We start from the raw sequence: 12,477 nt of genomic DNA on the forward strand, positions 1-12,477 counted from the left end.
ACAGCAGCCCAGTCAGTGGGAAAAAGTGAACTATGGGGATTTATTTTTTTTTTTGATGGGAGGGGGTGGTAAATAAGACTTTGTTGGTCTAAATTTGTGTGAAAGCTGCACACAAGTTAAGTCGATCAGTTGAGTAACTATTTTCTGTAAGAATATCAAAGAAAAAATACTCTTGGTGTATCTGGTACTAGGTCTCATTGATGGTACTAGAAAGTGACTTTACTTAGATGGTGTTCTAAATAGCTTGAGGTGAACCATGAATATGATGAAATCCTATTTCCTCAAAGTATGATTGAAAGATGAAAATCAGTGGTTATGAGGAGTCAAGATGGACTCATTCTGTTCAAGTTTCACTTAATCTAGCTGGCCTAACTGAAGCAATCTTCCAGTTGCAAGAACTTTTCTCTTGGTCGATTTTTTTGCAAAGATAAGAGTGTTAGTTTGAAATTAACACATCTCACAATGAGGGGAAAACCACAGCATACAGAGAAAACTCCATCTGTGAAGTAAGGATTCTAACAAAGCTGCCTTTTGATAGGTAGAAAAATAATAGTTAAAGCTTGCATCTTGTTTGCAGGCAGAACAAATAGGAGCTTACAAATACCTATCAAACCACCAGAATTCAAAACCAGTGTGCATCAATCAAGGGTTCCTAAAGCTGAGAGAAGAAACATCAAATGGCGTATTCTTTTATTCAACTTTCATATTATATTGATTTTTAAATTGTGGATTTGCCTGTTGCAGGATAGTTTAGAATCTGGTGAGAAGTTAGACTTTTTCAAGGCCTTTCCAAATGGAAAAGGAAGAGTGTTTAAAGCTGGACTTTGAGGGAGTAGGCTTCTCTCGCCACAGGGAGGCTCTGTTGTAACAGTATTGGAAGAGCAAAACATCATAGAAGCGATGACAGAGGTGTCGTCACTAGAAAAAACCATCCAGAACCCCTAACCCCCAAACCTGTTCCAGTCGTCCTTCCCCCTTTATCTTCTTTTTCCTTTTTTTCCTTTCCTTTCTTTCCTTCCTCTTCCAAGCTCTTTTCTAGCAAGACTTAAAACTTTCACCCTATGAGCTTTCAGGATCCAAACCAGTTTTAATTCTTCAATACAGATACTTTAAGTAAAAGTAAGATTTTTTTTTTCTACTGAAGATATTTTACTATAAAGTAAATGAAAACATTTGAAGTAGTATTAAAAAAAAAAAACCAACCCAAGCCTCTCAAGAAAAAATGCCACCATTTTTACTTCTTGATGATAACATATTAAGAAGGTTGAGTCTGTGAAGCAGTGCACGTGTTATACTCCTACCACCTCCTTTGTAGCAATGTGTACATAGTTGCGTTTTGGCTTAACTGAAGTTTTGGCTGAACTTCAGCATTTATGACAGCAACACAACTGGGTTTTTTTCAGAAATAGTTTCACTTTTCTGTTTGGTTTTTTTTTGTTTGTTTGTTTGGTGAAGAGAAATAGAACACAGGCTTTCTTCAAGAAGCAGCAGTAAAATAGGCCAAAATCTGCACCATGTGGTATAGTTCGGTCGTCATGAGGATTGGTTCATACCTATTGAAATTTATTGTAGCAGTTGAGTTTCATGAGGGCACCTGCAATTTTACTCAGCTGTGCAATGTACACCTGGATTCAAACTAAGTACGTGCACAGGGTTGTGGCTTTTTGGTTAATTTATTGATGGGAACCCCCCCCCCAAACACCACTCTGTTCCCCCTAGAAATTCAATGCAATAATAATCAAAAGTAAATACCCCTCTAGACATAAGGGTAAACTTTACAGCGCTCCTACTGATAACATACAAGTTGTTGTGCTAAGTGGTTATTACTATGGAGTAAGAAGTATTTTCTATGTCAGTGACATGCCAAACACTAAGACATGGACACCACGTAATCTGTGGCACTTCTGATGGTTTGGGAACTATACAGACAGTAACAATTCAGAAGTGAATGGATTTACATGAAGCTAAGCTAGTATTAGTAAGAAGTAGTGTAACTGGCTTATTTGTTGTTGTCGCTGTTCAAATAACAACTGGTTTTGTCTTGGTGCCTAGACTTTCAAGCAGTTCCCACATCCTGCTCCACTGCCAAGGACTCCTTTGTCCAGAGCTTACTGAAGAATTCCAAGACCCTCCTCGGAATCTTGAAACTAGAAGTGGCTTATTTGCCAAACCCAACGGCTACAGTGCTTACAGGAATTGAGCTGCAGTGTGCTTCCTTCCCCACAGTTACCAGTTGGATTTGTTTCATGAAAACCTTGGTAACAGTTCTGCATCACATAGGAGCAGGCAAAATAAGGGCTTTGCCACTGTCAGTGGCTTGCTGTTTATCACAGGTTATCACGCTCCAGGAGCACTACTTTGTCATTCAATGCAAAGATGTATGTGGATGTTATAGACCATTGTGTCATATACAAGCTTACTTCAACTGCTTAAAAACCTCTTTAGGAGACCCAGACTACCCTAACAAGTGGTTGCTATTCCACTATTAAGTACTGTATTGTTACTTGCAGTGAGTTCCAAGTCAAAGCATTACTGCAGACAGTACTAATTTCCTTATGTTTCCTATTTATGGTCTGTTACGAACTTTATTCCATTAATTCTGTAAGCTTGTTTTTAAAACTAATTTACTTCCACTTTTCACTTTCATCTTACTGCATTAGAGAGGATTACTGCACATAAGGAAAGAAATAAAAAAGTAAGATTTCCAGCTTAATTTTTTTTTCTGTGGTATTGATGAACCAAGATTTCAGGGATCTTAGCTCTATTTAGTGTTTGGAAAGGTAGTGGCTCCTCTTACTCCTATTTGGAGAAACTGTAGGAAGGATTCTTCTGTCTCCTTAGGTAAATGGCACCAGCTCCCACAATGCTGAAGATAAGCCCACACTGCTGTAGACTCTCCATTATTGTCAAGCCATTAAGAACCATAAAAAATGAACTGCTGATGTAGCTGGGCTAATAAAATAGTTCACGCGAAAGCAGCACAGTTCTAGCACCTACGGTGCTTTTTTTGTTTTTAAAGGTATCTCATGGAAGGGTAGTACAGAACTTCATTCAGAACTTCTTCTCCTGGATGCTACACATTTAAAAAAATATTTATTTTTTAAAAAGTGATACATATATTGACATAAATATTTCAGATGTTTTCCAAGATTGTTTCCTGTGCTTCCTTTCAGATGCTGGGTAAAAGAGGTCAGGGTAGTCACAGCCGCTAGTGAATCTTTTAATAGTTTGGATTTTTCCCTTTTGTTCACTATGATTAGAAGGGGTGTGGGAAATAATTTCTGGGGATTTGGGGGGAGTGTTTTAAATAAATCTGTACAAGCCCATCTGTGGTGTTACCATCTCAGTGCAAACCTGAAGCTTGGATATAGAAGTGACTGGCTTGTTTCTAGCATTACTTTCTCGCAGGGTCCAGGCACTCAACCTGATGTTAAATACACAGCTGTTTCTGCAAATTATCAAAAACAACTCTCACAAGTAAACACAGAGCACCTGTAGGTCTTGCATTACTTACTAGGTATTCTTTTGACATGATGCACTTAAATGTGCAATCCGCTAGTATTTTCTCTGCTTACCCTGGAAGGTCTTCGACAAAGGACAAAAGTAATTAGCTTGTGGGTCTAGTACAGGCAGGAAGAATTTAATTTTACCTGTTCACACAAATACTCAACTGTTTCTCATCCAACATTGTATAAATATATCCCAAGCTTAAAGACAGAGTCAGATTGCTAAATGTATTGAGTTTGCTATTACAGTACAAGAATTTCTTTTATTTTCACGTACAGTTTCAGAATATATAGAGCATAGAAAATGGTAACCATCTTAAAGGCATTATCAGGTAGAAAGAATATCCTAAAGTATGTTTGTCCTGCTAAAACTCTAGTTCACACTGGTTTGGCATTTTTCTTGGTGTGCATAACATTTCCCATCTGCTGTATGTGACATCACGAGCATGCTGCTGTTTGTACACTGTGGTGTGCGTGCTTTTCACTTTAGTTAAGGGCCAGTGCTCTCACCGTGCAATTAAGCTGTGTTCATGTATATATACATCCTTATTTTAAATATCTGCTCTATAAATGACCTGAACATTATCAAGGCGAGAAACTGAAGAAGCATCTCTTCAAGCCAGTGGTGTAACAGATTAACTCAGAATTTTACAGGACTCTTCTAGATATAAGACAGTTTGAATCCATAGTTGCTTAGGAATTTCCCTTACTATTTCATGTCTGAATACAACTAGCAAAACATCTGCTAATAGTCTGTCTACTTTCAACCTTAAACCTGCATCTGCTTGTTTTAAGACAAATTCTGCTTGCTAGCAGAATTCAGGTTTTGAATCTGAAATGTATTCAGCAAACTGTAGAAACACTTTTTTAAAAAGTAGGGTAGTAATTCTGGAAATTCAGAGTGTTCCCACTGTGAGAAAAAAGCCCTGACAAAACACTAGCATCATGCTAGCCTGGGGAGTCTTGCCCAGATGATGTGGGGGTTTTTACTATTATCTTCTAATCTGTTGTACTCCATCTAGGTTTTTAACAATCCTGTTGGGTAGTGCAAGCCAAAGTATTTTAGGATGTTCAAGGAATGGAGATGGAATTGTATGACTGTTACTCATGTTGGTGACAGTTCCTACAAAGTTATGCACCTGAACTGTTATTTTCTGAGAAATCAAGGATCAATTACCTGAAGGCATGGGTCAGACCATCAGCTGATGTATACTGCAGTAAGTATAGATTTCAGTAGAGCTATACTACTTTGTAGTAACCATTTTTTTCTACATTAAGTGTAAGACCTCATTCAAAACCTACTTACTTTTTTATTGGCTGTATATTGGGCCAGCTCTAGTGAACATACTGAAATAACTGGTTAGTGCTTTCACAAAGTCAAATCTATGTTTAAGCATCAAAGCTGTGACTAACCAGAAAAAGCCACTTCATTCATTCTCCACACTGATCTCTCAACTCCAAAGTCACCAACAGCCAAAGCCACTATTACACTGCTGAGCAGTTGAGCCTGCTATTACATTTATTATTTAGTATAGATTTAGTATAGATTTATCTTGCAAAATGACTGCAAAATAAAAAACACCAAGTCATTTTATCTTGCAAAACTGGCCTGGAATTCATAAGCAAAGTAATCGCACTCTGATTTATTTAGTAGGAGTGTTTGGTTCAAGTAAAATCCACAATGGAATGTAGAATGAATTTTTAAAAGCCAATTTCCTAATTGGCAGACTTAGGGAATGCTTTTGTAAATGACACATTAGCCATGAAATTGCTATATAATCAAAGCCTGGTGTAATAATCGTGTTGAGTTTGGCTATAGAAACATGCATTTGGCTTTAACTGATCACCAATTTGCTTGGAAATCTGCAGATGTAGGCAAGGTAATGTGTTTTTTTTTTTTTTTCTTTCCTTCCAGAGAGACTATGCACAATGCAAAAATAAAGGGGTATGGGACTTTAGTGGGGTGTTTCCTACTGCCCAGACTATTCCGGTCCCAAGTTGTTCAGTGGATTTGCTGGTAAATTCTCCTGCCAAAGGCTCTGTGTGTTTCAATTAAATGTGAAAGAGAATCAAGAGAATAATTTGCTGTAGTACAAAAAAGGGTTGTTTACTTTTGCAAAGCAAGTGGTTTTAATAAAAGCTCGATGACATTTACTGCACATTGTAAAGAGCAGAGCACGAGTCCTCTGCCAGGCGCAGCGAGTGCAGCTTTGGCCTTCTGTAATTGTTTGCTTTCAGTGTGATCTGGGCCTCATTTTTTTACTCCCCCTATATTTAACCTATTCCAAAGGGAAATATCTGGTCCAGCAATACAGGTAGCATACTGCTTACAAATTAATTTACGCAGGCTTTATTTGTAATCTTCTAGAGGCCAGGAATAAACTGTTAACATCTAGTTAAGGGAAAACCATTTGTGATGATGAAATAGGTAAAAGAACCAGGGTGGCTCTCTCCTGCTCAGCCCCTAACCTAGAAGTGCCAGGCACCCATTAAACCTGCCATTTTGTTTAATTCTGTTTCATATCAAGAACACAGTACATTTGTAGAGAAACAATACCTTTACTACAAAACCATGTAAATGATTATATACAAAATGGTTACTGGAATTTGGTTTTGTACTGCAGTGACAAATGACTAGCTGCTTGACATTTATTTACGCTTCCTTAATACTAGGTACATAACACCACTGATCAGAGTAAAGGCAAATGCAATCCAAGCTAAGACGAAGGAATAGCCATACTGGCCTTTAGAAACTTCAATCCTATACTCATTGCTCTTGTGTAGCTCTTCATGCCTATCTGTATAAATGGAAGCTGCAATCATAACACACAGACCTGGAGGAGGAAGAAAATAATAAAGTTTAGCATCTTAAAATACTATTGATATGCATAACAACTATTTACTCGCTGTTACTCTTCTGTCAGCTGCTTCCAGCAATTCCCCTTTTTGCAGACACTCATTTTCCACCAGCAGACTAAACCCAGAGTGTTCCAGGACACATTTTCAGTTTCTTTGGCATGGGTTAAATTTGAAGTGCTGTTCTATGTTCTTTGCAGTGCACACAAAATGATTCTAAACATCTGCATAGTTTTAAAGGCTAGCAAAAAATGAAGGGAGTACCTGCCTGTAACAACTATGGAGTTATTTAATTTGTCCATGAAGATCAGAATCTCAGATTCTTTCCCTTCAATGTTTAAATGACTTTATTCTGAGCAGTCATGTCATCCATGTTTTAACTGCCTCAAAAGTACAGAATAGGGCAGTTCACTGTTTAAACAAGTACAAAGTATAAGCTATGGCCTCAAGACTCCTCATGCAGCTCATTCTTTTTGGAACCTTTTTCCCCTTTCCCTTCCTACTTTTGTGTAAACATTATTAAAGTCACAAGTGTTGAAAAATCACTCACATGACAGGAGCTGGATAACAGAGGTTAACACGAATCTTTCTCCTTGCTTCAGACGGAAGAGTTGAAGAATGAAAACCAGAAATGCCACACAACAGAAAATAGTAGATAGGATCATGGTGGCCTGAACAGCTTGAACTGATTGATATTCTGCAAAGACAAAAGCAGTCACGGTTAAAAATACAGTTTCTCTCTTCACCTACTCCCGCAATTAGCAGAAAGTCAGAGCTATGCTTTGGAAGCAATTCAGCAGCTACAGCAAACCAGTTGTGCACGCATTGCTCAGAGTGGTTCTTTTCTGCTTCCATGGTATTAAAACAGCCAGTGGGTTAAGGACTTCTAAAAGCTTTCCATAAAACTGCATAAAAATACTGAAGAGACTGTTTCTTGCCACCACATCCTTTACTACCATCAGTGTACTAAAGGCACAGCGAAACTGCCAGGGGTCTCAAATGGCCTACAAACACATACCTGGGCCTCTCACCAGCCTGGAGACAGCTTTGTCCAGTGAGATGTTAACCAGACAGGATATCCACACTCTGTACAAAAGATTCCTTTGATTCAGGTTTTTGACCCTGTCTATTACTTCCCTATAACTAAGAGCTAAAGTAACCAAAAATATGTAACTACCCATAGCTTCTTTGTGTACCTTTTCTGGAGCCATGCAGACAAGATCAGCTACACAGATGAGCTCCTCATAGCACCTCTCCTTTAGCAAAGCTATGCTGACAGTAACTCTGGAACAGCAGATGTATCTGAGCTACTTACCTGCCTAGTTTGGGTACCCAATAGCAACGAATGCATAATAATACAGACATCAAATGCAAATGTGTCACATTTGTGTTAGCTCAAGTATGCCTGTGTGTAACAGACCACCTGCAGCATAGGATCATGGAGTAGTTTGGGCTGGAAGAGACTTTCAAGGACATCAAGTCCAACCACCCTGCCTTGGGCAGGGATATATATGCTGTAAGCCAGCTTGATACTTGGAAGGTTATGGGTACGTGGCTTTTCAAATCATCTACCTCTTCAATAGAGACGAAGATCAAAAGTGTCAAAATAAAGTAATGTAACAGCTGAGAATTTTTCTATGTTTGGTAAAGCAGGGTATTAGGCTGTGCTGTACATTAAGTTCTCTCTGTTACAACTGCACCCTGTGCTCTGATTTTCTTTCACTTTTTTCCTCATTCCTGTATGCTGCCAGTATTTTTAAGTTCCACTGTGAAAGTTCAAATTCTGTCACTTTAGCCACACTTTCAGATGGCTTCACTGTCTTTACCTGATCCCTTTATTTACAGAACCCTTTAGTGCTCATTGTTATCTGCTCACCTCTCCTGCCCTGGGCTCTCAAGTGCACCTGACAGTTCCCTCAGTTTTCCTCTCACAGAAACAATTGGCTTTTCCAAAAGGAAAAGTCAGTACTAAAGCTTTTAGAAAACCCAAGTAGTTAGAGCATACAGATTTTTGAACAAATAGATTATTGCTCCTACATACTTTGTAGTGATTTCACCAGATCTCCTGCTAAAGGAACTGAGACAGGCACAGTGAGACACTCACCTGTGAACTGATCGGTAATGGCCATACAGGTGCTAGTATTTGTGTTACACATACTCCAGACATCTGTAGAAAAATTATCTCCTACCCACCAGGCCTGCAAAATAAAAGTAAAGGGCTCTTACAGGGTGAAAAACCCCACAAAACCAGCAAACAAAACCACCCACAACCAAAACCCACAAAACTCAACAACCACCTATCCACCTCAAACTCCTTAGTTGTCCAAGTGTCTCCTGAGCAGACAGAATCATAGAATAGAATCACAGACTGGCTTGCATTGGAAAGGACCTTAAAGCTCATCCAGTTCCATTCTGCCACAGGCAGGGACACCTTTCAGTAGACCAGGTTGCTCCAAGCGTCGTCCAACCTGGCCTTGAACACTGCCAGGGATGAGGCAGCCACAGGTTCTCTGGGCACCCTGTGCCAGTGCCTCAGCACCCTTACCGGGAAGAACTTCTGCCTAAGAGCTCACATAAATCTCCCCTCTGGCAGGTTAAAGCCATTCCCCCTTGGCCAAAGTCCCTCTCCAGCTTTCCTGCCAGCCCCTTTAGGCACTGGAAGCTGCTCTAAGCTCTTCCTGGAGCCTTCTCCAGGCTGAACAAGCCCAGCTCCCTCAGTCTATAATCAACTGCAACAGATTTCTGTTCAGTTTTGATACTTAACTGCTCAAACTAAATTTGACATCTAATGGCATTTTGGAAGAAAGGGTGTATCATTAATCAAGTCATTTTCACTGAGACCTGAACAAATGGCAACCTTTAACATCCCAAAGCACAAGGGATTTTCCACTGTTCAAGAAGAAATTTTGGATAGTCAGTGGCTGCTCATTCCTTAAGGTACCTAGATAAGATCTGCTTTGTTCCTCCAGACCTTATTTAGGATGCACAACTCTTTAAAGGCCCACCACGTTTTAATTCACAAGCAATAGCATGGAATGAAACAGAATCTATAGCACCTATGAAACAGAAGCCCTTTATACATTCTCTGGTTCCTGACACTGGATTGAATTAATTTCAGCTCAGTATAGCTGTGCTGTTGGCATGAGAGCGCAGGATGTACACTGTGGCATTTGACTGGAAGTGGCTGGTGACAAATTAAGATCCTCCTGTGGTATTTGTACTTTGTTGTTTTAACAACACAAAATGGTGCTGCAGTGACTGAAGGGATTTGTACGGAAGCCTGGGAAATGCCAAGCACTCCACATGAGTGGCATTTCCCCAGGAAACCCATTCCCCTTCCGATAGCTACCCAGGCCTTTGCTTTCAATACAGCTGAAAAAATACAACTATGACTCCTCGTGGCATCTGCTGCTTAAACAGACACTCTAGAAACCTCACAGCTTACTGTGCAGCTTTGCAAACAATACTGCAATAAAAACTACAATGTATTATAGTCATAGGCAGATCTGCAGAAATAACACTGTGTTTTAAGAAAGAACATTGCTTTCTCAGGGTGCCATTCATTTGGATTTTGTAGTCCAAGGTCAATATATTGTTTTTCAGCTCTGAGCAGTATATAATCCTGTCAGAGTTATTTTCATGACTATAAAAAGCCTCTGAAAGATGATGAAATCTAATAGGAGTTGCTTACACAGTTTAAGTTTGTAATTGTTTGAAAGTAGCTAATGGCACAAAGCAGAGTGCATGGGGTTCTATTTCTATAATAATTTGATTTGGATATAGCAGATCTGAACTAAGAGTAAGCTGCTTTGTCCACAATCCCAGCTTTGTACATGCTTAAAGGAGCAGGGTAAGACAACCTGCTTTGGTTCTCAATTCATGACCCACTTCACTAGACAAATCAATCAGCTGGCTGAAAGATAACACGTGAGTGTGTACCATTCTGCCATAAAAAGTTGTGGGCAATGCATCATTTCTCTTGGAGCACAGTCTTGGAAAAGACTCTAGGATGCAAACCAGCATCACTGAGCACAGTATTTTCAGCAGACAATATTTTTAATCCCATAAGCCTGTACATACATCAAACCTCTTAGAGAAAGCCAGACTCCAGTGCACAGTTACAAGTACCAATCAGGCTGGCGGGCTGCTTTGGAACGAAGAAAATTCAATTAAGAGCTGGATGTAAATACTGGAAAGTAAATTCTTTCTGGGTGCAAAAATAAAAAGAAAATTTGCAAAGAATGTAACATAAATGATTCTGAAACTTTGTGCTGAAAATGTTCAACTGAATGGAAACAGATAAATTCATGGTGTCTCTTTCATGAATTAACTGAGCATCCTGGACAACCACTTCTGAGGGAAAGCACAGCCTGACTGAGATTATCTCCATGCACTGACCATGAGCTATTGCATACATGAGCTATTGCGTACATGGTCAGCATACTGACCATGACTGCATGTACTTGATCAAAAGGATGACAGAACCCCCCCAAATCTAGCTGAAGCAAGTCCCATAGCAGCTCCACCCTGCAAGCATGGTAGTATTTCTAAAGATAGTCCCTGGCCAAGTATCTTAAAGGGGAGAAGATGAGCTGCACGACATGGGCTTAGAACATGACACACACAAATGCACAGCAGGTACATGTACAGTCCTATCCCTGTACATCAGAAACATGAATACTCAAGGCATTTCTTCTACAAAATGATGTAAGGAGACCAGTGCCCAACAAAGTTACATGTTTCCAATAGGCAAGCTGCAGACAACTAGAGAAAAATAACTTCATTTTTATGAGGCAAAGAAACACCAGTGTGTTTGGGAGGAAAAGAGAAGAAACGATACTTACATTGTCGATAGTTGAGATGAACAGCAGTGCTGCTGAGGTTATGTGAAATACAATAATGAACGCCAGAAGAATCAACATCCTTGATCTGTGGAGGCTTTAGCCTGAGATAAATCTGTTAAAAATAAGAGCATAAATGAACACCAGACTGACCAGTCACTATGCTGTTTCCCTGTGGCTGTGAGTAGACAAGGCCAACATGAGGGGATTTCAGAGCGAGGTGCTGCTCGCCAGGAGCACTGTACGCAGTCTGAGCCCACAGCACATGTCCTGTCTCTAGAGAGAAAAGATTTCACTTAATCAGACTTTCCATCAGTGTAACAGTGTTCTGTTTGTTGTGTGTGATATGTAACTAGCATCCCTGGTGTTAAAGTGAACCACAACTTGAAATAAAGCCAAGAGGTGCATTTAGCAACTTGCCAGGGGGATGGCTGCAGTGAGTAAATACATGGAGAAGTTTCTACATGCTTCTCCAGCAAGAATAGAACTCCTTCATATTGACTTTCAGAGAAGTACTCTTCAAATTACAGCCGTGTTTGCATGTGATGGTAGAATTTCCACTGGATATAGTAAGATCTTGTTTCAACCATGCTTTCAAAGTAAGAAGAAATGTGGATTTCCAAAGGATGCTTTTAGAACAGAATTCAGTGCATCAAGAACTAGCCTCCTAGATTTAGTAGCAGCTATGCCCTACCTTAGGTCTCATATAGGTTGTCCTTTGTTGATCTAGTTAAAAGTTTTATCCACTGATGAATGACTGAGGGCTACCATTTTCTCCAATATACTGCTCTGTTAGGGCTGAATAAATCCATTAGTCATGTAATCATCCAGTTAGTGATTTTATGTTCAGTCATTTGATACTCTCTCCAGTCTATTATTTTCATACCTTATCTAACTCATTTATTACCATTTCACATCTCAAATAAAAAAAAAAAAATAAGAATTCTTATGTACAAAAGGAACCACAGCTTTATTTGGACTGGAATCCCCAGGAAATGTGTGGGCAGGTAACAAATACAGTAGGGAAAACTACTGTTATTCATACACAGAAATGTAAATTGCTTGGTGCATCTATTCTCTTTTCCTTGTATAAAAATGCTCATTAATGTATGTTATGTTCTGTAAGGAATCTGCAAGTCTTGCAGATATTTTTTCTGCATTTAATGTGCATTCTTCTGTAGCACTCTGCATGTTATCACTCATCCACACATTTCTCCACTTCCTTTGGACACATTCTCTTATGTCAAACAATCCCATTCACACAGCAAATAACA

General features: G+C 39.4%; 1 protein-coding gene across 1 annotated transcript; it reads right to left on the reverse strand.

Moving 5' to 3' along the window:
- Positions 1-6,155: 6,155 nt before the first annotated feature.
- EMP2 (epithelial membrane protein 2) lies at positions 6,156-11,284 on the reverse strand (the record flags this gene model as incomplete). The annotated part of the gene is made up of 4 exons (XM_080618835.1): positions 6,156-6,340; positions 6,913-7,059; positions 8,467-8,560; positions 11,207-11,284. The coding sequence occupies 4 exons, from the start codon at positions 11,282-11,284 to the stop codon at positions 6,156-6,158; spliced, it is 504 nt and encodes a 167-aa protein (XP_080474961.1).
- Positions 11,285-12,477: the final 1,193 nt, after the last annotated feature.

The sequence above is a fragment of the Psittacula echo genome (genome assembly GCF_963264785.1).
Source record: "Psittacula echo genome assembly, chromosome: 5".
In the NCBI taxonomy this organism is placed as follows: domain Eukaryota; kingdom Metazoa; phylum Chordata; class Aves; order Psittaciformes; family Psittacidae; genus Psittacula; species Psittacula echo.